This window comes from Trachemys scripta, chromosome 2 (assembly GCF_013100865.1).
Source record: "Trachemys scripta elegans isolate TJP31775 chromosome 2, CAS_Tse_1.0, whole genome shotgun sequence".
Taxonomy (NCBI): Eukaryota; Metazoa; Chordata; order Testudines; family Emydidae; genus Trachemys; species Trachemys scripta.
The window spans coordinates 225,300,704-225,326,826 of NC_048299.1; the positions used below are offsets into that span (position 1 = coordinate 225,300,704).

Below are 26,123 nucleotides of genomic sequence, written 5' to 3' on the forward strand. Positions count from 1 at the left end.
GAAAATATCATATTGCCTCTATATAAATCCATGGTGTGCCCACATCTTGAATACTGCGTGCAGATGTGATCACCCCATCTCAAAAAAGATATATTGGAATTGGAAAAGATTCAGAAAAGGGCAACAAAAATGATTAGGGGTATGGAACAGTTTCCATATGAGGAGAGATTAGTAAGACTGGGACTTTTCAGCTTGGAAAAGAGACGACTAAGGGGTGATATGATAGAAGTCTATAAAATCATGACTGGTTTGGAGAAAGTAAATAAGGAAGTGTTATTTGCTCCTTCTCATAACATAAGAACTAGGGGATCACCAAATGAAATTAATAGGCAGCAGGTTTAAAACAAACAAGAGGAAGTATTTCTTCACACAACGCCGAGTCAACCTGTGGAACTTTTTGCCAGAGGATGTTCTGAAGGCCAAGACTATAACAGGGTTCAAAAAAGAACTAGATAAATTCATGGAAGATAGGTCCCTCAATGGCTATTAGCCAGGATGGGCAGGGATAGTGTCCCTAGCCTCTGGTTTGCCAGAAGCAGGTAATGGGGGACAGAGGATGGATCACTTGATGGTTACCCTGTTCTGTTCATTCCCTCTGGGGCACCTGGCATTGCCCACTGTCAGAAGACAGGATACTGAGCTAGATGGACCTTTGGTCTGACCCAGTATGGCTGTTCTTATGTTCAGATTTCAGTGGCTTTTGTCACTGTTACTCTGAGGCCTATTTGAACTGATGACCTAGACATGAATAACGTGATCATCCAGTTCACTAGAAACATCATTTAAAAAATAGGAGTTGAAGTAAGAATGTTGACATAAATGTAATAGTTGGTGTTTGTTTATTTATCTCCATAACTCTCTAGCCCTCTTGCAGCAGAAACAAGACTTTCTAAAGTAAAAAGGCAATTATGTTCAATGGGTATAAACTTCTCTATGCTGTATGCTAAGGAACTCAGTGTGATGGGTACCCCCCACCTTCCAGGGTGCCACCTGAAGTACTGGGGTGCCACTGTGGCCGCCTATTCCACCAGCCTGGGCTCCCTCACCCTGTCCTGCTAAGCTAGGCCCTCGAGCCTCCTCTAGCGTACACACAGGAAGGTACCAACCCAGCTGCAGAAAAACACAGACACTGAGATCAGCTCTGCGTGGGAGGACTCAGCACGGGAATTGCCCAGCACTCAAGTGCACACCCCCTCTGGAGTGTAAACCCAAAATTGTATTGTCTTGCACTGCACAGAGATCTGTACAGCGTAACTCATGAAAATCTCCTCCACCCTCAATGTGGAGAAAAGTATGCACAGCTTTTTGCCCCCCAGTTATGAATTGCACAAACTGGTTTATAGAAAACAAAAACAAGTTTATTAACTACAAAAGATTGATTTTAAATGATTATAAAGGATAGCAAACAGATCAAAGTAGATTACTGAGCAAATAAAACAAACATGCAAACTAAACTTAATACACTGGAGAAACTGGCTACAAGTAATAATTTCTCACCCTAAATGCTGTTTTAAGCAGGTTGCAGAGTTTCTGGTAGACAAACTGCTCTTGCTTGCAGCTTAGAACTTCAGATATTCCTTTCACAGACCAGACACCTTCTAGCCTGGGTCCAGTCCTTTCTTCCCCAGATCAGCCTTGGGTGTTTTCAGCAGTCAGCTTGGGCGGGGATTCAGTGAAGAACCGATGACTTAGATTAACTCACTTCCCTGCCTTAAATAGGATTTACGTATGGTGGGAATCCTTTGTTTTCCAGTTTGGTCCCTACTCCCTATTAGTGGAAAAATACAAGTAGGCCAAGATGGGGTTCAGTACCAGGTGACATGATCAAATGCTTCAACCACCATTCCAGAGGACATGCGTCCATGCTGATGAGGGGTTCTGCTCGATAATGATCCAAAGCAGTGCAGACCGACCACATTCATTTTCATCATCTGAATCAGATGCCACCAGCAGAAGGCTGATTTTATCTTTGGTGGTTCGTATTCTGTAGTTTCCAAATCAGAGTGTTTCTCTTTTAATATTTCTGAAAGCATGATCCATGCCTCATCCCTCTCAGATTTTGGACAGCACTTCAGATTCTTAAACCTTGGGTCGAGTGCTGTAGCTATCTTTAGAAATCTCACATTGGTACTTTCTTTGCATTTTGTCAAATCTGCAGTGAAAGTGTTCTTAAAATGAACATGTGCTGGGTCATCATCTGAGACTGCTATAACATGAAATATACGGCAGAATGCGGGTAAAACAAACAGGGGACATACAATTCTCCCCCAAGGAGTTCTGTCACAAATTTAATTGACATTTTTTTTTAACAAGCGTCATCAGCATGGAAGCATGTCCTCTGGAATGGTGGCCGAAGCATGTAGGGGCATACAAATGTTTGGCATATCTGGCACGTAAATACCTTGCAATCCCAGCTACAAAAGTGCCATGTGAATATCTGTTCTCACTTTCAGATGATATTGTAAATTAGAAATGGGCAGCATTATCTCCCGTAAATGTAAACAAACTTGTTACTCTTAGCAATTGGCTGAACAAGAAGTAGGACTGAGTGGACTTGTAGGCTCTAAATTTTTACATTGTTTTGTTTTTGAATGAAGTTATGTAACCAAAAAAAATCTACATTTGTAAATTGCAATTTCACGATAAAGAGATTGCACTACAGTGCTTGTACGAGGTGAATTGAAAAATACTATTTCTTTTATTTATCATTTTTACAGTGCAAACATTTGTAATCTAAAATAATAATATAAAGTGAGCAATGTTCACTGTATTCTGTGTTGTAATAGAAATCAATATATTTGAAAATGTAAAAAAAAATCCAAAAATATTTAATAAATTTCAATTGGTATTTTATTGTTTAACAGTGAAATTAAAAGTGTGATTAATCGCAAATAATTTTTTGAGTTACTCACATGAGTTAACTGCAATGAATTGCCAGCCCTACTGTCAACCCTATGGCACCTCAGAAACTGAATAAAACCATTCCCTGCCTGAAAGAACTTAGAATTTAAATATACTAGAAGATACAATAAATGAGAGCAACCAAAAATGGGTAATAGGAAAAGAGGGAAGGCTGCACAAAGTTCAGAAATATAAGGTTATATAGTTACTTAGGTATCTCATAAAGCTTGTCTAGATGGAGAGTTACTGTGCAGCAAGCCTGAATGTAAATCTACAACTCACCAGCTCGCTGTGTAGTAACTCATCATGTAGCAGAGGTGGTGCTAGCCCTTCGGAGGTCCTAAGCAGGAATAATTTTGCCTCCCCCTTGCCACTTATCCCTCCCCTAAAAAATACTAATTGCATTATTTTCACAAACCAGAAAATATACCAACACAACACATGCTAATTCTCTTGTTCCCCCCACATTCAATAAGGGGGAATTGGGTTTACACTAAATCGGGGCCCCGTGAGCTGTTTGGGGCCCTAAGCAGTTGCTCAGTCTGCTTATGGCTAGTGCTACCAGTGCCAGGTGGACATTGCTGAAGTTCAATGAAAGTACCAAAGTGCAGCCGGCGCACTGTGGATTCACACTTGGCCCTGCTGTGCAGTAAATCACTTTATAGATAGGCCCATATTCATGTCACAAGTTAAAATATATATTTCCTTTCCCCTCAATCTATTTTTAAGTTACTTTTTTATTTGTATTGATGGTTAGATAACAAATTATAGATTTAAAAATAAAACCTTGACAGGACTAAATCAGGAGTAAGAGGAAAATGTATCAATGCTGTAAATAGACTGTTTTATTAACTCATATAACTCTCTTTTCCCCTCCCACCCCAAACTGCAGCCAAATGGATGTTTAACCTTTAACTCACAGTATGTATACTATATGTGCAATTTCCATATTGATTGCAGCTACTGTAAAGCTATATATATTTATACCTTTCATGAGGAGATTGCAGTCTAAATAGGCTATGCAGTTGGAGGCCCAGATGATGATGGTGCTAATTTAAGGACTTTGGAAATGTGCACATTCAACAGGACTACTCGTGTATGCTTACTCATGTGGTTAAGCATTTGTAAGATCAGGGCCTTAAATAGTGAGTTTTTGTTGTCTTTATGATGGGGTTAGCGTTTTTCCTGACGTGGGGCAACATTTTTTGTTTAAAAATAGATGTCTGCTTTTCCTCTCTGTTTTTCCATTGGTTAATCGTAAGTAAAGTAATGTGAAGGTTTGTTAATCCATGTCCTCAGAGAATTTTGCTAAGCAATACATTTCAAGGTGCTGTGTATTAAACTGGCCTACAATCTTGCAAGCACAATTTTGCTTCCACAATTAAATGTAGGCTCAAACTTTTGGGTGCAATTGTTCCTTATGTGTTACCCTTTGGACTTCCAGCTGTGTGATTTGAGGGTCAAATCAAACAGTTAAGCTTTTAAATGGATGCAGTAATGGACTAATATAAACTAATTGCTCCTACATTTTAATTGGCGGCCATTTATAACAATTCAGGTATGTTTACAGAGTGTCTGTCCATTGTCTCTTCAGTCCACGTGTGCAGTACTCCTAGTCCAGTTACATATGTGTATGAAGTAGAGAGTAAATATCAGTTTTTGATCACTGTATCTAATTAAATAGGGTCTATTAAATAGCAGAAATATTAAGTCTGCAGTGCTGTGCTAGTATTTGCAGTATTTGTGAATTTTTCCATTATAATACGTAATAACATAAAGAATATGTTTGCTCGTTGCTGAGTGATAAGATGACTCCAAGCTACAGTTAAGTCAGCAGTGCAATGACAGCCTGTTGTGTGGCCAAGAAGGCGAGCCAGCTGCTGAGGTTGGCTTTAAGTCTCCTGTTCCCAGATCCACTGTCAGAAGCATCCTGCTTATAATGGATACTCTTTAACAGCAGTGCTCCAGGGATTAGTGGTACAGTTAAAACCTTTCATAAACACTTTCAAAATGTATTTTTAATCTCTGGGTGAAACAGGAGGTGGTTACAAAATGAGGTGAATTCATCTTCTAGATAATTTGTGGAACAGCATGAGAATTGGCATTCTGTGAAATATACAATACTGGTGGCTGATGGAGAAACACTACACAGGGATTTTAAAAGAAGAGGGAACATATATAATGAAGAGACAAGAAAAACTTAGAATTCCCACCATCTACTAAAGCTTCATGTTCAAAGTGAAATAGGCTATAACTACATTACCTGCTGTGCCAGAGTACTCATATGTAGCTCTAGGTTCCCACTCAGGGCACTCCACCATTTTACATCGCCCTACAATGGGTGGAATATTTGTGAACACTCAGTAAAATTAACCAATTAAAGACAGTTTATTATCCCCTCCATTTTGTTGGCCATCGTTGATTCCAGCCCTCAGTGTTGAACTGAGATCTAATAATTCTAAACTTCTTGAATGTCATTGTCTTGCCATAAGTTACAATGTTTCTAATCTTCCCTTTTTGGGTAAGGTTGTTGAGAGTATTATTGTGAAGCAATTCAGGTGTCTAAAATCCACTGATTTCTTTGATTCCTTTGAGCCTTGCATTCGACCTGCTTATGGCATGGAGACAGAGCTGGATTTTTTGGCTGGTAATCAATGGGCAATAGTCAGGCATCTTAAATGTTTTAGATTTGTCACAATCTTTGACACCACTGAAGGAGATTTTGCTTGCTTGCCTGTTGGCCTCGGCAAAGCTATGCTTGAGTGGCTCTGTGCTTTCCTTTTGGTACTGTCCCAGAGTGGGACATCGGGCAGTTGCTCATTTCAAGGTCACTCTTGTCTGGACTCATACATAGCCAATCAACAAACAACAGATCATTTTAACTTCTATATGGGTTAAACCAGGGACAGGGTGATGGGTGTATTTGACATGTTTAAAAAAAAATAATAGAGACCATGAGAAAACACCTTCTTCTTTTGGATAGCTCCCAAATTACATAGAATCACAGGACTGGAAGGGACCTCAAGAGGTCATCTAGTCCAGTCCCCTGCACTCATGGCAGGACTAAATATTATCTAGACCATGCAGTGTTTCAAACTGGTATCCATTCCATAGAGAAACTAAGAAACAAGCCATGGAGAATAAACTATCTTCTGACCACTCCAGATCAAAATTGCTCTGGAACACTGGTTGGGCAGTGTGGGAAATTGCTCATTTCTTCAAACTATATATACACTGGGACGACTTTCTTCACCAGGGCTTTCATTCTAATATGATTTTTATTATACTTGAAGTGAACAGACACTAACATCATGCTTTATTTAATATGTGAAAAATGCCTGCTAATGACTGTATCTCTCTCTACAGTATATATTTCTGTAGTACAGAGAGAGTTATTTGTATTTCTCTCTCTTTAAAGAACTTAGTCGCAGTGTCATTTCTCCCTAAAACTGTCAGAATTGATGGAAGGGAGTGTGGTTCATTTATCTGAATCGCTAGCTAAAGAGTTGGCATGGTGCCAAAAATAGTTGTTCTCTACAGATTGATAGAGATATGGAAGGAGAGGGAGGAAAAATCTACACATGCAATCTTTTTTCTGATGTTTTACATATGTGCTGTATGTGTAATGTATGGTTTAAAAAAACCTGCCAACTTAGGTATAGTAAACATGTAATAGTTATTTTCATCATATATTTAAACTAGTAAAAATATGCCCGTATGTATTCAGTATGTGTAACTGATATAAAATTAATTTGGTTTCACATCACATGCATTTTTTTCAATTTAATGATGGATTGATTCAAGATTACATAATGAAATATGTAATATAATAAAATGTTATAATAAGAAATAAGGAAAAGAAAAACAAAGGGTAAATATTTTAAAATATAAATTAAGGCCCGAGTCTTGCAAATTACTGCATCAGCATAGGGAAAGGGGACTGAACTCAACAGGAGCAGTGATTAACATGTTGGTAGAATTACTTGTACACGGATTTTGTTTTGTTTCTGTTTTTAATTTTTAAGAGGCAGATGAGTTTGTTGTATATAAAATAGGGCTAATGGGACTAATGAGCTGCTCTGACACACTGGATATTGCATGTTTAATTTTTTCCATACATTCCTTAACAGTGATTTATTTCAGATGGAATATTTGTGTTTCTGTGATTTCCCTCTTACACTTTTAAATTTTACATGTCATCACCCGCCAAACAGTTTCTGTCTGTTTCTTGACATTTGTAGGAACTTTGAGAAATCATGCTTTTGATTTTGTAGTATGGGATTTGACCAAGATAATTTTTTAGATTTCATGCTAGGATCTTCTTATGATTCTTATTGTATTGATGCTATAGCTCACCTATACATTGCTATAGGTGTGTATGATACTTTAGAGACAAACCCTGCAGGATTTAGCCCACATATAAATAAATATATTTTTTCATTATAGCTAATAATTGCAAATGTATCTACCGTACTGGTTAGGATAGAACTCAAAGCATGTGCACTTTTCCTGAACATGCCTTTATTTGACGATGGTAGTGAGGAAGTGAGACGATGAAACAAATAAGCACGTCAGTTCTTTGGGGGACATCAAAAACTACAGTTGCTGCTATTCTAATGAAGCAAGAAAAGCTAATGTGTCCCTGTCCCAGTGGGAAAATGTCTTTGTTGTCAGCTTAATTGTAAGTTGATTAATTAAGGGATAAATTCTTCTTGTGAGGCACACTAGCAACCTCCCTTAATAATACAGTACTGGAAGAATAATCCTCTTTGACCTCTGAATTTCATCCTTTAGTTTGCTGATTTTAGCTTTTGGCTTGTGCAATGTGAAGGTGCCTGATTACATGGTTTTTTTGTCATTGTGATATGAACCCTTTTAAAGATGTTAGACTTTTAGAGGTCATGGAAATAAGAGAGAACTCCAGGTACATGTTAGAATCTGGCTTTGTGCAAGCTACCTTGCACAGCTGTGCTAATCCTCCTCTTTGACCTACAAATATGGCTAACCTAGTCCTAGCCCACTGCAGAACAGAACTTGTGACCCTGCTCAATTAAACCCAGCTCTGAGTGTGTACTATGAACAAATGACTCATAAGAAGTAAGATGAGATCAAATTAGAGAAATGGGATAACATTTTCAAATGTAACTCATTTTCAAAAGTGACTTAAGAGCCTACTTCTCATTGAAAGTCAGTGGGTCTTAGGTTCCTAACCCACTTTTGAAAATATGATTAAGCTCCTAAATTACTTAAGGGATTTTACCTATAGTTGTTATAAATGAGAATGCACAGACACACATATACATACCTGTGTGTGTGTGTGTGTGTGTGTGTGTGTGTGTGTGTGTGTGTGTGTATGTATGTATATATTTGTATAGATATAGATTTAAAGGGATTGTTTTATGCCCTGACGCATAAGCATTTACTAACAGTAACTGATGGGTATTAGGAAGAAATGCCTCCCTAAAGGCAGGTTATTTTATAACTGTCCACTACAGCCTTCCTTCCACCATGCTGTAAAGGATTGTTGCTTACTATATCAGAAACAGGGTACGGATTGATCACTGATCAATTCCTTTTTTCCTGTAATTTCTATGATATTTTGTGAATTCTGCAAATTCCCTCCTTTCTTTTTGCAGAACTCCAAGCTATAACTACGCACCAAACATGGATAAACACTGGATCATGCAGTACACTGGGCCTATGCTGCCTATCCACATGGAATTTACAAATGTCTTACAGCGCAAAAGGCTTCAGACATTGATGTCAGTTGACGACTCCATGGAAAGGGTGAGCAGCTGAAAATGTCAAGGATAAATTGTTTTATTACACAGTTTTGTAACTTGTATACCAAGTCTGATTCCTCTCTCATTTCTACTCACCTTATGCTGGTGAATTCCATTGACTTCAGTGGAATCATTTGTGATTTACCCCATGTAAATGAGAAGAAAATCATGTTTATATTCCTAAAGTGATAGGTAGGGTTGCCAATTTTCTAATCACACAAAACCGAACACCCCTGCCCTGCCCAACCTCTGGGGTCGGGGGTGCAGGCTCTAGGCTGGGGCTGGGAATGAGGGGTTTGGGGTGCAGGAGGAGGCTCTGGGCTTGGGGTGCGGGGTCCCATCTGCGCTTACCGCAGCTCCGAGGAAGTGGCGGCCAGGTCCCTGTGACCTTTAGGCTCATGGGCAGCCAGGTGACTGAGTGATGCATGCTGCCTTCATGCCCGCAGGTGCCACCCGCCGCAGTTCCCATTGGTCATGGTTCCCAGCTAATGGAAGCTGCAGAGCTGGCGCTGAGGGTGGGGCAGCACACGGAGTCTCCTAGTCCCTGGCTGCCCCAGTGCTTAGGGGCCGCAGGGACCTGGCAGCTGCTTCCGGAGGCAGCGCAGAACCAGGGCAGGTAGGGAGCCTGCCTTAACCTCAGGTCCCTGCTGCACTGCAGACTGGACTTTTAATGGCCTGGTCAGCAGTGCTGACCAGAGCCGCCAGGGTCCCTTTTCGACTGGGCAGTTGAAAACCGGATGCCTGGCAACCCCAGTGATAGGGAACCCAAATCTACCTGTGAAAATACAAGTTACTACAAATTCTCTGACTGGTAATGCTACGCAGCTGTTTTGTTGTCCACTTTTTTAACTGGTAGTAGAATAAGTGGCTTTTTAAAGGGGAAAAATTAACATGTGTCCAGTAAGCTAAAGGATCAGTTTCTCACTGTCAGCCAATAGAGCAAATATATAAAGAAATATTCAAGTTCCTCATCTGTAGAGGGCTATGGCACCTATGTACATACACTCAGACATTACCTCTGCTCCATCCTATTTCCTTCACAGTTCATCCTTCAACTAAGTTCTGGGCATCTGGGTTCACTGAAGTACAGACCAAAAATCAGGTGTTAGACTGTTAGTGTTTGTGAGCATATAGATAATACAGAGGACAGCTAACTACATATAATATAGCACATGAGGTGTTAGGAATAGAACTGTTGACCTTTTGTTCCAAAACCCCTCTACATGACCAAAGGCCTTTCCACTGGTGCTAAAGGAGGGACTCCCTTAACATCTAGTAGCAATAAAATGTACAGCCTCTTTCTAAGCCCTTAACTGAAGGGGAGGAGACACTACAAACTAACAACACATTCGAGCAAATCCGAGAATGCATCCGTTGTAGAGCTAGTAACTCACCAAGCAGTGTATTACAATGATTATATAGAGATTTGTGGGTAGTGGGGACACAAGTCAAATAGCACCATAAATTGCCAAAGTAAATTTTCTGAAATCCCCCCTGAAGCAGACTCTCATGTCAAGATGTAGAGCTAGTGGGTGAGTAGCAAAACAACATTTTGTTCAGTTTTCTACAGCATGCTAAGGGCATGATGTGCCAAATTCATCCTTGGCATAACTGTTAGTTTCAATCGTTTCCCCAATGTTACATTTGGCCCAACAGGTTTAAATGAGAAAAACTATAATTATGTAAAAAATGTTTTGCAATATTTGATTCTGAGTTTTTCCTATGCTATCTTTCAGTTATACCATATGCTTGTGGAGACGGGAGAACTGGAGAATACCTACATCATTTACACTGCTGACCATGGTTACCATATTGGGCAGTTTGGACTGGTCAAGGGAAAGTCAATGCCATATGACTTTGATATTCGAGTTCCTTTCTTTATTCGTGGGCCAAGTGTAGAGCCGGGATCAGTGTACGTTCTCCTATGTCTGCAGCACAGCTGCTGTACTTCATTTGAAATGTTTCTAAGCACATCTGATGGTCACTCTAAGTGTCCGGTTTCCTTTCATAAAGAATACTCTGTTAATGCAGGACACTGCCTTAGAAGAACAAAAGTTTGTCTGTTAAAATGTGTAATAGAAAATTGTATTATTTATAGCCCTGGATAGTTAGGTTTTGTCCTTTATTTTTAAAAAGCAGTTAGGTTAAAATGAGGACAGCTATTGCTTCTCTTCTGGCTTAGCAGAATGGATTTATTATGAGTGAGATGGGAGTTATAACATGCCTGTTTCAACTCCTTATTTAACTGTACCTTGCTCAGATGCCCTTTATGACAGTATCCAATGATATTGGTCTGTCATTTTCAAAGTCACAGCCCTCTAGAGGGAACTTCTGCACTTAACACTTATATAGAGCTTTTCATCTTCAAAGAACTCATACACATTTATTATTATTCTAATTCTGAAAGAAGGTGAAGGGTTACATATCTTACACAAGATTAGGGTAACCAGATAGCAACTGTGAAAAAACTGGACAGGGGGTGGGGGGTAATAGGTGCCTATATAAGAAAAAGTCCCCAAAAACGGGACTGTCCCTTTAAAAACGGGACATCTGGTCACCCTACACATGATACAATTCTGACCTTTTCTATTAATTTGCAGAGTGCCTCAGATAGTGCTGAATATTGACCTTGCTCCAACGGTTCTGGATATTGCAGGACTTGACGCACCTCCAGATATGGATGGCAAGTCTGTCCTAAAACTTCTGGACCTCGAAAAGCCAGGAAACAGGTAGGTCATTGCCATTTCTCAAAGCCAATTCAGCAGCAAACACCTGAGTAAATCAACAGCTGAATGGAAAAGAAATTGTGGCAAAATAAGCTATGTCAAACCCAATGACCACAGCTTTCACATTTCAAAACTGTTTTAAATAGCACATTTATAAAATTGCACGTATACATGAGCCAAGAGATCATTTAAAAACAAATAAATTGTTAACACTACTGCTACTATTCAAAAACAGTCACAGATGCCAGCAGTAAATATTATTATTTTGCTTTCAGGTTTCGAACAAACAAGAAGACCAAAATTTGGCGTGATACATTTCTGGTGGAAAGAGGGTAATTATTACAGCTGAGAACGTTTTGGGAAACTTGCCTGGTGGCAAGCTTGCTTGTGCTTGCTGTCTTCTCTTTTTAGTGGTCAGCTAGGCTGTAAAGTCTGCAAGTACACTGACAGGGTTTCTTTGTTCCCCAGTGCAAGCTGTGCAACCGGTGGCTCTTCTTCTTAGCGGTTTCATAAGAGATTTGAGTGGGTGCTTTCCACAGCAACTTTACTGGCCCATCCCTTCCACTTGCCTAGATTTGTTCTTTAACCTCAGACCCACGGCCGTTCACTTGGTCACCTGGATGATTTTCCCTTCCCATTCCAACACTCTTCTCCAAGTTCTGCTGTTGATGTGATGGTGCAACATTCTTCTATCAGATAATTTTATAGTTTTCACCTCAGTTAGAAATCCTTCTCCTTTTGATTTAAGTAAAGGAACGGTCCATATGTAAATGAGATGCATAAATATAGCTATTCAACATTTTCTCACACCATTTATCATTTACATTGCCTTGCCCTTTATTACTGTGAAAATTCTCTGAGTAAAAGTATTACAGTAATTCCTTTTATGGCACTTATGACATGGCAGTCTGTGAAAATAAACTTGTGGGTATGACTACACTAATAATTCCTAAAGAGAAGCAATGACTGCTGGTGTAGGTTTCCAGTATGTCACTTGGACCATTCCTTTACTGCAAAAGCTCCTGTTGCTATATCTCACAAGCACATGCTTTTAACTTAGAACAGGGGTTCTCAAACGTCATTGCACCACTTCGCCCTTCTGACAATAAAAATTACCACACGACCCCAGGAGGGGGTCCGAAGCCTGAGCCTGCCCAAGCCCTGCCACCCTGGAGAGCCAAAAGCCCCTGTAACCTGAACCCAACCATCCAGGGCTGAAGTCTAACACCAGCCCTGGCAACCCCATTAAAATGGGGTCGTGACCCAAGGTTTGAGAATTACTGTTGTAGAAGATGGCCACCAGATGCTAAATCCTGAATATCATCGCTTTTTAAATGAAATGTATCCCCTTCAACATTTGAGTGCATTGCCTACAAAAAATTTAACTCTTTTTCCCTTTTGAAAGCAAATTTCTGCGCAAGAAGGAGGAACCCAACAAAAATGCCCAACAGTCTAACCATTTACCAAAATATGAGAGAGTAAAAGAATTATGCCAGCAAGCGAGATACCAGACAGCTTGTGAGCAACCAGGACAGGTGAGCAACAAATGATTCCAGAACTGTATACACCCTAATGGAATGTATTTCTGGGAATGATGTGGTGACATACTGCATGAGGTTTATCGGAAATAGGTTAAAGAGACCGCATTTGCCTAATGTCTCTATAAGTAAGAAAGTATAAAAATGTCTTGGTGCATTACATTAAATATAGGGTGACTATATTTCCCAAATTATTTCCCAGGCCCATGTCAGTGGCCATCCTGGACACTGGGGGTATCCTTCCCCTCAACCCTCTTGTTCACTATCTTTGAGAGCACTCTGGTGGCATCGGCACGGAGGGTATCATTCTCTGGTTCCCAGTAGTGCGGTCGGTACCAACCAGCCAAAAGTCACTCAGGCAGCTTCTCCACAGCAAGACATAGATCAGCCACCACTTCAAAAGCCTGTGGTGTCCTCTCCCTCTTCTTCCGATGAAGCTATTGAGCCACCAAGTGATTTTCCACTGCCAGAGGATCACTGAGCTCATCAAGATCTTTTGAGAAGGGTGGCCTCTGTGCTTGACATTCAGGCAGAGGAAATGCATGAAAGCTCTCACAAGTTGGTGAGAAAATGCCATCAGGTCTGTTCTTGGGGAGGTCTCAGCCCAGGCTCGCTGATTAATGCTTTTTTCCTATCCTGGAAGAATTCCCTCCAGTTTCTTTGCAACCCAAGTTCTTATTCAAAGTCAAAGAAGATCATGCTTGCCTCATCCTTATAGCACCAGCATGGCCTTATCAGCACTGGTACTCAACCTTACAAGCCTCCACTGTCTCTCCTGTTGGATCCAGACATCATTTCCTAGGACCACAGTTGCCTGCTTCATCCCAGGCTCAGAGCCCTCCATCTGACAGCATGGCTGCTTCGTGGTTAACACCATTTGAGAGATCCTGTTTAAAGGACATTCAGAAAGTGCTTATGAATAGCAGAAAACCCTCCAGTAGGAGCACTTGCCTGGCTAAGTGGAAGTGCTTCAACATTGGGTCCCATCAGAAAGGTGTATCTCCAAAGTGGGCACCCCTGGATCTCGTACTGGATTATCTTCTATATTTAAAACAGAGTTTGGCTATTAGCTCTATAACAGTGCCTTTGGCAGCTATTTCAGCCTTCCACATCTCAGTAGATAGTAGATCCCTTTTCTCCAACCCCCATTGTCACCAGATATCTGAAGGGTTTCCTCAACATTGTATGCACATGTGCAAGATCCTATCCCTCCTTGGGGTCTGATCTTGGTCCTAGCAAGATTGATGGGACCACCCTTTGAACTCCTTGCAACTTGCTCTCTGGTGCACTTCTTTATTAAGGTAGCAATTCTAGTGGTCATTACCTTGCCAGAAGGACGGGAGAGTTAAAAGCCCTAGTATTAAACCCTCCCTGTACAGTTTTCCATAGGCATAAGGTTCATCTTAAGGTTTCCTGTTAGCCAGGCAATCTACATACCAATTTTCTTTCTGAAACTTCAGGCTCATAGAGATGAGGAGAGACTACATTTGGTGATGTGAGAAGGGCTCTAGCTTTCTATCTGGAGCATACTAAGTCTTTTAGGTCGTCTTCTCAGTTGTTTATTGCAATTTTGGACAGAACTACGGACAGATCAGTGTCTACTCAAAGGATTTTATCCTTTGTGCATTCATTTATACTACCAGTTTGCTAATATAACCCCACCAGCTAAGCTATTGCCACATTCTAGTAGAGTGAAGGCAACATCATCAGCTGGCGCACATACCTATCATAAACATTTGTAAAGCGGAAACTTGGTCATCTGTCCACATTGTGCTAGATGGAGCAGGTAGCTAGATATCAAATAGTACATTTGAACCAGCAGCCGTTCACTAATGTTTAAAAAAAATGGGAGCTGGGTTAAAGAATTTTAAAAAAAAAAAAATGCCCAAAATATTTAATTGATTCTGAATTAACGCAATATATTTAGTGATGATATGGAGGAGGGGTGGCTCTTGTGATGTGTAGAATTCTGAATGTATTGAATGGAGTTTTACAAGAATATTCCCTATTAATAATAAACATTGAAAATACATTTGTAGGTTTCCCTCAGAAGCCCAGTTATAGCATTCCAGCTAATTATAATCATTGCTTTTAAAAGAAATATTAGCAAACTGTTTTGAATGAGTGTACAAAGCGCTGCTGTGCTTAATTTCCAGTTTCAGTCTGTAGCCACTTGTGGTGCTTTATCCAAAGCAGGTAGAGTTCTGTAAAACAAACAGGATGGCACTCATCATAGTTCATACACTGAAAAATAATCCACTCATGCCTTTATTCTTGCCATTCATTGAAACACACTGTTACAGTACATCTCAGTTAATCCCAGATTGGTCTGGAATATGTTTTGACTGGCAAACCATCAAGAGAGTCCTTTGCCACAGTTCTCACCTCACCCATGCTTATACAGCCACTTTTGAAAGAATATACACAATATATCAGTCTCCTTGAAAGGCAAGGTTTTCAAGTGTCAAACTATTGCCATTGCAAACTGTGATTAAAACAGGTGGGGGCAAGCTGAACATTTCTACAAAAACGGAGAGATCAATGGTCTCATTTAGACCTTTGAACACTAAAGTGTTGAGTTTTAAGATACCAAACTATTTTCCTTGCAATTATTTCATGTGCTTGTTACATCTTATGCAAAACTATGATTTTGTAATAACTTTTGTAATACACATGTGGAAAAGGTAAGATTAAGTGAGTTGATAGAGTGTCAGAACTGCAACATTAGGATCCCTTGCTCTCAGTCCTATCCCTAATCCACTGGAGTAAGCCATCTAGCTGCCCTTCTTTTGATCAGATATCTCATTGGTTGTAGGCACTAGGCTAGAAGGGAGCTTGCAATACCAATGGCATGTAATGCTGCCTCCCACAGCTGTGATTGGTTTGGGCTCCTTTGAATAACCAAGGATTCTTTAGCCATGGGTTCATGGAGCCCAAAAGCCAGCCCGGAGCTGCTATATGAGGGTCTGTTTGTAACCAAAGATCTTTAGGAAAAATCAATGACAAACTTTCAGTCCTAATGATTGGTTTACATTTTTAAGGATATCAGCACAAATAAATCAGATAGAAAAATAATAGGCTAACATTTGCCGTGACATTTCTACAGCCTTCAGGAACCCACGGCCTAAGCTAAAGTTAATGAGCCAAATCATTCCTATGGTAACTCAGTTGACATCTGTATAGTAATACCAGGGACAAATTTGATCCCAGGTCTCCACAGCAGAGTTAACTTGTCCATATTGCATATATAGAACAAAAAGAACCAGGATGAAATACTAAATGCATTCCTTAATAATAATTCTGCTTACAGCAAAAAGTGGCTGGTTTTCAAAGTTAGGTACATGTAATTGAGAGCATATAAACATGTATCCAAATGGTAAGTACACACAAATTGGATGTGGTCACTTACACAAAGCCAGTTACATACATGACTGACCACAAGGGTGCATAGTTTCCAAATTTTGCACATATTTAATATATCTGTCTATTGGATTTCAAACCCTTTCTCCTCTCCTTCACAGTTTGGGATGTTCAGATGCTAGTTTTTCTTTTGCTTATAAGTGAGCTAGAGGCCTGCTGTGAAATTCAGAGACTGATTAAAGTTCAGACTCCAGCCTTTGCCACACTCTCCCCACCTAACTTATTTGGTTGGTCAGATCCAGAGTTTTTGGTCCAGATCCAGGCCAATATATCAATACCATGGGCCAAGTTCTCTGGCCGCACTGCTCCCTTTGCACAGCTTGAACTGTGGAAACTGCCCATATTCCCTCTGCCAGCGTGGGAGAGAATCCAATAATTACAGAACTGGAGTAGCAGGCGCCTTACCTGCCCCTTCCCCACAAACCAAACATAGGGGGCAGAAAGGTGGCATGAGAAGAATATGCTGTGCTCCTGCTTTACCCAGCTGGTGGATGGTTCTTTAGGGTATTGCCATGATAGAAACAGCCAGAGAGTCAGGGTGCATTACCTGACTCCCTGAAAGCCCCCATATCTGCTGTGCCCACCAGAAGCTAGACACCACAGAGAATCTGAGGCTGTATATTTCCTCTTTATATAGTTTATGAGCTAAATTTGTCTCTGGCTTAACTGGGTGAAAGCCTATGATTATAGTGGAGTTGAACCCAGTAAATGAGCATTGATTATGACTCTGGGGTTTTTTTTCATTGTAGTGACTTGAAGTTTTCTTTTAGTCAGTGGTGAATATTTCCAATGACTATTTTACTACAGTAATTCCATAAGAACACAAGAATGGCTGTACTGAGTCAGACCAATGCTCTGTCTAGCCCAGTATCCTGTCGTCCATCAGGAGCTAGTGCCAGATGCTTCAGATGGAATAAACAGAACAGGGGAATTTATCAAATGATCCATCTCCCATCATCCAGTCACAGCTTCTGGCAGCCAGAAGTTGAGACAACTCAAGCATGGGGTTGCGTCCCTAAATATCTGGGCTAATAGCCATTGAGGGATCTATCCCCCATGAATGTACTAATACTTTTTTGAATCTAGTTATACTTTTGGCCTTCAGAACATTCCCTAGCAACTAGTTGACTGTGCGTTGTGTAAAGAAGTACTTCTTTATGTTCCTTATGTTTGTTTTAAACCTGCTGCCTGTTGATTTCATTTAGAAACCCCTGTGAAAGGGTAAATAACAATTCCCTAGTCATTTTCTCCACACCATTCATATTCTAGAGCTCTGTCATATCCCATCATTTTGAATGTATAATTGGGATTATTTTTTCCAGTGTGCATTTATTTACATTTATCAATGTTGAATTTTATCTGCTATTTTCCTGACCAGGCACCCAGTTTTGTGAGATTCCTTTGTAACTCTTCACGGTCTGCTTTGGACTTAACTATCTTGGGTAATATAGTATTGTCTTCAAACTTTGCCACCTCACTGTTTACGCACTTTTCCAGATAATTTAGAAATATGTTGAACAGCACAGGTTCCAGCCCAGATCCTTGGGGGACCCTGCTATTTACCTCTCTCCATTCTGAAAACTAACCATTTATTCCTACTCTTTGTTTCCTGTCTTTTAACCAGTTATTGATCCATGAGAGGACGTTCCCTCTTATGCCATGACTGTTTACTTTGCTTAAGAGCCTTTGGTGAGGGACCTTGTCAAAGGCTTTCTAAAAGTCCCAGTACACTATATCAACTGTATGACCCCTGTCCTCATGCTTTTTGATACCCTCAAGGAATTCTAATAGATTAATGAGGTATGATTTCCCTTTACAAAAACCATGTTGACTCTTCCCTAACATACCATGTTCATGTATGTCTCAGATAATTCTGCTCCATACTGTTTTCCTGCTACTGAAGTTAGGCTTATCGTCTGTAATTGCCAACATCGCGTCTGGAACCTTTGTTTGAAAAATTGGCATTACATTAGCTGTCATCTGGTACAGAGGTTGATTTAACCAATAGGTCACATACCACAGTTAGTAGTTCTGCAATTTCATATTTGAATTCTTGTAGAACTCTTGGGGGAATATCTGGTTCCGGTGACTTCTTATTCAATTGATTCCAAAACCTCATCTACTGACACCTCTATTTGGCATGGTTTCTCAGATTTGTCACCTAAAAAGAATGACTCAGATGTGGGAACCTCCATCACTTCCTCTGCAGTGAAGACCAGTGCAAAGAATTCACTTAGCTTCATTGCAACAGCCTTGTCTTCTCTGAGTGCTCCTTTAGCACCTTGATCATCCAGTGGAAGCACTGACTGTTGGTAGGCTTCCTGCTTCTGACATAATTAAAGAAAATTGCTGTTGGTTTTTGTGTCTTTTGCTAGATGCTTGTCAAATTATTTTTTAGCCTGCCTAATTATACTTTTGCACTTTACTTGCCAGAGTTTATGCTCCTTTCTGTTTTCCTCAGTAGGATTTGGCTTCCAATTTTTAAAGGATGCCCTTTTTGCCTCTAACAGCCTCTTTTACTCTGCTGTTTAGCCATATTGGCATTTTTTAATCCTTTTACCAAATGTATTTGAGGTATACGTTTAGTTTGAGCCTCTATTATGGTGTTTTTAAATAGTTTTCATGAAGCTTACAGTCACTTTTGTGACTGTTCCTTTTAATTTCTATGTAACTACATAGGTGCTGGAACTAGGGGTTCTGTACTGCCCACTGCCTGGCTTGAAGTGGTTTCCATCATATACTGGGTTTATAGTTTGGTTCAATGGCTCTCAGCACCTCACTCTACATATTGTTCCAACCCACTATGTAACTAGCTTCCTCATTTTTGTGTAGTTCCCCTTTTTGAAGTTAAATCCTACTGTGGTAGGTTTCTTTGGTATTTCCCACACATAAACAAACACACACACACAGATGTTAAATTTAATTATATTACAGTTGTTATTACTGAGCAGTTCATCTATATTCACCTCTTTCATCAGATCCTGTGCTCCATTCAGAATTAAATCAAAAATCGCATCTCCCCTTGTGGGTTCCAGGACTAGCTGCTCCAAGAAGCAGTCACTTAGTGTCTAGATGTTATACCTGCATCCTGTCCTGAGGTGACATATACCCAGTCAGTATGGGGATAGTTGAAATCCCCCATTATTATTGGATTTTCTGTTTTTGTAGCCTCTCTAATCTCCCTGAGCATTTCACAGTCACCATCACCATCTTGATGAGTATGGATAATATATTCCTACTGCTATACTTTTATTGTTCAAGCACAGAATTTCTATCCACAGAGATTCTACAGTACAGTTTGATTCATTTAAGATTTTTACTTTATTTGATGCTATGCTTTCTTTCATATATAGTGCCACTCCTCCCAGTGACCTATTCTGTCATTCCTGTATATTTTCTACTCTGGTATTACTGTGTCCCATTGATTCTCATCAAGTTTCTGTGAAGCCTATTATATCAATAACCTCATTTAATACCAGACACTCAAGTTCACCCATCTTAGCATTTAGATTTCTAGCATTTGTATACAAGCACTTATAAAAAAAATTTCAATATTGATAGCCTTCATGTGATGTAATTGAATGGGATTCTTTTTTGTTTGACAGTTTCTCTTCCATTTTTACCTGTAGTTTATCAACTTCTAGTCTCTCCTCTTTATTAGGCTATAGAGTATCCCATCTAATAAATGCTTCCCTAGAGGATGTGTCTGAACTGTGTGCTCCTCCATACCTGTTGTCTTTCCTCCAGCCCTTAGTTTAAAAACTCCTCTGTGAATTTTTTAATTTTATATACCAGCATTCTGATTCCATTTTAGTTTAGGTGAAGTCCATCCTTCCTATATAGGTTCCCCAGTTCCTAATAAACCTAAATCCCTCCTCCCAACACCATTGTCTCATCAATGTGTTGAGACTCTGCAATTCTGCTTGTCTAACTGGTCTTGTGCGTGGAACTGGAAACATTTTAGAGAATGCTACCATGGAGGTTCTGAATTTTAGTCTCTTATATGGGAACCTACATTTGGCCTCCAGGACCTCTCTTCTACCTTTCCTGTGTCATTGGTACCTACATGTACCACAACCACCAGCTTCTTCCCAGAATTGCACATACGTCTATCTAGATGTCTTGAGAAGTCCACAACTTTTGCACCCGGTAGGCAATTCATCATGCAGTTCTCCTGGTCATCACAAACTTATTTATATTTTTAATAATCAAATCTCACATTTCTATTACCTGTCTCTTCCTAATAACTGGGGTCCCCTCTCCCAGAGAGGCATCATCAGTGTGAGGGTACCATGACATCATCTGGAAGGAGGGTCTCAACTATGAAATCTTTTCCCTCTGCTCCAGCTTGATGTGCTCCTTCCCTGAGACTTTCATACTCCTCAACAGCATAAAGGCTATTAGACTGGGGGTGGCACTGCTTTCCTGTGTCCCTGACAGTGTCCTCTGTCTTCCTTAGCTAATCCAGTTCAGCAACTCTGGCCTTAAGAGCCCATACTCAATCTCTGAGGGCCATATATGCACACATATGCTACCTGCCCTCAAGGCAGTACATGTTGCATTGAGTGCAATAAACTGGATAGCCCCTGCTCTGCTGTTGGACCTCTGCCTAAATTATTTTTGCTTTGCGGGGTGATTGGAGGGTTTTGGGTTTTTGGGGGTGGGGGAGATTATTGGGCTAAGATTAGAGTATATTTGTTAGGTGTAACTGCCTCTTACACTCAGTCTCTAAACTCCATCACAATACTCCCCTCTTCACTAGCTCTTCGGGTAGCTTAGGAGCTGGCTCTTTAAACCCCTGTTCTCCCTGAGTTAGCCCTGCCCCCTTATCGAGGGATCCTGAAGGGATCAGGGGTCAGTGAAGAGCAGGCTATAGCCTCATTAGTTAGGTCTCTGCCTCGCCTACCAGGCTGCTTGGTCATCACACAGCCCGCAAAACAGACCACACTATAAACTTTAATAAGGCAAGCATACACTAAACAAGCCAACAGACTTCAAACTCACGCTAAGGGTCATGTAGTTTCTCTTTCTTCACCTGTACATCTCCCTTTCAGAACTCCCCTGTTTGCTAGCTCCAGTAATTGAGAGAGTATTTATATATAAAACACCATCCACTAGTGTTTGCATTTAAAATTGGAAATATCTGACACATACATTGGTGCATAAAAATTTACTTTCAGTCATAGTTATGTAATGCAATAACAGTACAGATCTATGACAGAATATTAAAATATTACAATTGTATAATAAAAAACCTTACATCATCAATACCAAATTAAAGGTTAACTGTTGCCTGAACAAACCTCTCCCTAGATTAACTTTATTTTAACCCCACAGCACGTATTCTGCCCTCAGATCCACCTATGTAATTTCAACTGAAATCAATTAATAGGGTCTTCCCATCATCTTCCTTTGGACACCTACCAAATGAGTACAAGTTTAAATACTGCATCATTTACACTTTATTCTGTCTCCCTTGTAACTTATGGCACTTCACCAATAAATTTTACCCCCAGAGCTAATTTGACCCATGGGATTTAAATTGTCCACCAGGATACCATTAACTGATGTCACACCTGTCTCCACTGTACTATCAAATCCACTGTTAAATTCAGTATCCGATCCACTATTAAACATGCACTCTCCAAGTCTAAAATTTCACAGAGATACAATTTTATATTTAAATCTCCTCCTGACACACAAAAATTCAGCCTCTCTGTCACAGGATCCGCACAGGTTTCTACCTTCTCACCCGGTGCCCTGTGCTTAGGCTGGTAAAATAAGATTTCTCACGCCTTCTTCTGGTGTTTCACCCTTGTGCTTTATTTTACAGTGCCACCATGCAGTCCCCTTTATCCCCCAACAGTTATCCCCTCTCTAACCCATTCCAGGGTCCCTTGGCCCTTGAGGCTCCCTTCCTGTGGTGAGGAGATAGAGCTGTAGCCTCCTGTCCCCTCCCAGGCTAGCCTTCTCACTGAGTTTTGTTCAGGGCTTTTATAGCCCTCCCAGCCTTCAGCCCAGCTGTTGCTGCTTAGCTCAGTCTATTGGAACGAGCCAGCCCTCGTTAGGGCCCGCAGCTGGGCTCCCTGCTGGCTGCTTTGAGCCTCTGCTCCGGCCTCTCTGCCAGAACGCAGGGCTTAGCCAGCATTTTAGCAGGGCATTCAAGGGGTTTCACCCCTGCCCTGCCACACATCTCCCCCCTTCAAGAAGCCACCAGGCTCCATCTGTCCCTGCCCCTCCTCGGCCAGATAAATCTGCCCCCCCGGCGGGAGCTCCTGCACCCCCACTGTGGGTTCTGACAGACCCTTTCCAGGGTTACCAGCCCTCCCCCCACATCCACGAAGTGACGGGCCTCCCCTCTATGCCCCTAGGCCCGACAGAGTCCGCATTCTTCTTCCACCCGCAGCTGGTGGTATACATACCCTACCTCTGGGCTCTTTTCCCTGGCCCCTTGGTCCTGGCCTTCCTCGGATCCCCGAGGGCTACACTCCTGGCACCCCTCCCCCGACGGTCCTTTATTGCCACATAACCAGCACTCTACAAGTTCTTGGCCTTGTTGTCTAGGAGTTTTCTTGTTAGCCGCCTCTTGCTCCCCCGTCTCCGGGCGAGGAGGTTCTTTCACCTTTGGGGGTTCGGGCGTCCCCTTACTCCCCTTTACCCCTTCCCTTGGGTGCTCGGTGGCCCCCACCTCAGGCTCCCCACCCCGACTCCGGGTTTTGCCTGACAGGGGTCCCCAGTCACCTCCCAATAGGACTGGGTATGGTAATTTCTATACTACCCCTACCCGCTGCCACCGAAAGCGCCCCTGCACCTCCATAGGCACCCGAGCCAACAGGTAGCCCCAGGTGTCCCCATGGATGCACCGTAGGGCCACCTTTGCCCCTGGAATCACCCAGTGGGGCCTCACCAGACCCTTCCGCATCAGCAAGCGGGTAGAGGCGGAGTCCATCACCCCCTCCCGGGGGTGTTTCCCTGCCTTCCTCCATCCCCCCCATCCACTCACAAAAGTCAGCCAGCCCACATTCCATCTGTGGGCAATCCCGCTTTTTATGGCCTGGGCATCCACACTGCCAACATGTCACTTCTCTGTTGCAGGTGGGCCCCGGGTCCAGCCCCCTCTCGGGTGTAGTGTCCTGCGGGCTTTTCCCCGGTCCTACTCCTTTGTCCGGTTTCATCACCCGCTGGGGCCCCACAGCTTCCACATATTCCTTCGTTAACCGGACCGCATCGGCCACGTGGGCTGACTGATGTCTTCGGACCCATACCAGGTCCGGTAGCCCCAAGAGGAACTGTTCTAAGATCAGCTGGTCCATGACCTCTTCCATCGTCTGGGCAGTAGGCCTCAGCCAGCAGATGGCCCAATCCATCAATTTCTGGACGAACGCCCTGGGCTGCAGACCCTCCGTCCAGCGGGCCACCCGGAACTGCTGGCAATCTCTCTCTGTTGAGAGTCCCATGCCGTCCAGTATCGTGGCCTTTACTGCATCGTAGTCCCTGGCTTGGGCATCACCCAAAGCCGTAAATGCGGCCTGGGCGTCTCCTCCCAGATACAGAGCTAACCACAGGGCCCAGGTCTCCCTCTCCCAGCCGGCTGCCGTAGCCACCCGTTTAAAAGTCCCTAGAAACGCATCGGGGTCATCTGCAGGGCCCATCTTCCAGAGCCCCCACCCTGGCGTTCCTGGTACCATCCCCCGCTGGCGGACCCACCATTTTCTGGAGGATCTGTTGTTGTGCCGTCGACTGCTCCCGGATGAACTCCTGGAGTGCCCTCTGTTGGTCTGCCTGCCATGTCATCAGGGCCTGCTGCTCCATCTGTTGGGACTGTTGCATTTCCTGCACTGTGTTCACCAGCCACATTAGGGTCTCCTCCATGCTGGCAGCCACAAACAGCAATGGCTAGGAGGTCCCGGACAAGCCCCCAGTGTCACAGGGTCCGCACAGGTTTCTGCCTTCTCGCCCGGTGCCCTGGGCTTAGGCTGGTAAAATAAGAGTTCTCACGCCTTCTTCTGGTGTTTCACCCTGTGCTTTATTTTACAGTGCCACCGTGCAGTCCCCTTTATTCCCCAACAGTTATCCCCTCTCTAACCTGTTCCAGGGTCCCTTGGCCCTTGAGGCTCCCTTCCTGTGGTGAGGAGACAGAGCTGTAGACTCCTGTCCCTTCCCAGGCTAGCCTCCTCACTGAGTTTTGTTCAGGGCTTTTATAGCCCTCCCAGCCTTCAGCCCAGCTGTCGCTGCTTAGCTCAATCTATTGCAGCGAGCCAACCCTCGTTAGGGCCCACAGCTGGGCTCCCTGCTGGCTGCTTTGAGCCTCTGCCCCTGGCCTCTCTGCCCGAAAGCAGGGCTTCACCAGCATTTTAGCAGGGCATTCAAGGGGTTTCATCCCTGCCCTGCCACACACTCCAAAGTGAGGATTGTGATGTTTGAGTTCCAACTCCTGTGTTGGGTGACCCAACAACACCAAACCCAGCACTGGGCTTGTTTATTTTATGGGCCTACATCTTCTACCATCTGCAACACACTACCTTCCAGCTCTGGTCTTGTGGACAGCAGAGGATTGAAACTTGCAAGAATCCTGCACTTGTAAAGTGTCAATCTGCTGCCAGTTAAAATGAACTGTCCGTGACTTTTATTAAAAATATACATGACAAAATGGAGAGCTGCGGGGTCCTCACACCACCCAGGGGGGCTTGGCTCGGAGCTGTAGGGTCTCCCCACTGTCCGCAGTGGCTTGGAGCTCTGGGGCACCCCAGTGGCCCATGGTGGCTGGGAGCTGCGGAGCACCCCCACCACCCGCGGCGGCTAGGAATTCACGGGGGCTGCACTGCCCGCAGCAGCCAGGAGCTTGGGGTCTCCTCACCGCCTACAGTGGTTCCATGCTCTGGGGCTCCCGCCGCAGTCAGGAGCTGTGGAGCACCCCTGTTGCCCGTTGCAGCTGGGAGCTCCAGGGCACCCCCGTCCCCCGCTGCAACTGGGAGATCAGCCCCCACAGTTCTTTGCCACCAGGAGCTGGGGGCTCAAGTCATGGAGGTCTCTGGAATCACGGTGACCTCTGTGACAAAATGATAGCCCTAGCCATCATTCAGCAGCTTTGACTGTATTCCTTTATAACACACCTGTCATTGGGAGATGCAAAATGTTGTATTTTCTCTTGAGTATTTATAGGTTGGAACTGCCCTAAAGTAATATTGCAGGTTTGGTTCTGGTTTATAAAATGGGCTTAAGGCCTGTATAATGAAATTAAGTTAGGGTAAGCTAGAACATTTTCATAGTCATACAAGTCTTCGTTGATAGTCACTAGAGAGATGCCGCTGAATCCAGACATGAGTTTTGTAGTAAGTTTCTAAGACTCTTCTGGCCTTAAACCAAAAAGCATTTTATGTTGTCTATACATGCATTTTATGTATACCTCATGTATACTTTTACATTAGGCTTTCAAATGACAGAATTTCATTTTATTTTGCTTCATGTTATCATATCAATATCAAATCAAAGACTTGTCTGTTTGTAATGCTAAAAGGACTGCTGCCATCAATCAACCTACAGATAATATTGTAGAGGAAATTAGAATGTAGCTTGTTAGGTGTAGTCTGGTTTGGCTCAAGTATCTATGTTCTCATAAAATAAATATCCCTCAGACCATACATTTGTAAAGGTCAACTTTATGGCCAGCTGCAGAGTATGAATAAAAACACATAAGCCGGTAAAAGCTCAATAGAAGTGTCAGATGGCTAGCCAGAAATGACGGCTAGATCCCA

At 42.4% G+C, this 26,123-nt stretch overlaps 1 protein-coding gene across 6 annotated transcripts in view; it reads left to right on the plus strand.

Moving 5' to 3' along the window:
- Window positions 1-26,123, plus strand: part of SULF1 (sulfatase 1) — a 169,299-nt gene that overhangs the window by 103,723 nt on the left and 39,453 nt on the right. For all 6 annotated transcript variants that reach the window (XM_034763061.1, XM_034763062.1, XM_034763064.1 and 3 more), the window contains 5 exons: window positions 8,538-8,688; window positions 10,421-10,596; window positions 11,285-11,413; window positions 11,686-11,742; window positions 12,816-12,945. In XM_034763061.1, coding sequence (XP_034618952.1) covers window positions 8,538-8,688; window positions 10,421-10,596; window positions 11,285-11,413; window positions 11,686-11,742; window positions 12,816-12,945 — 643 coding nt within the window. The remainder of the gene's footprint in view (window positions 1-8,537; window positions 8,689-10,420; window positions 10,597-11,284; window positions 11,414-11,685; window positions 11,743-12,815; window positions 12,946-26,123) is intronic.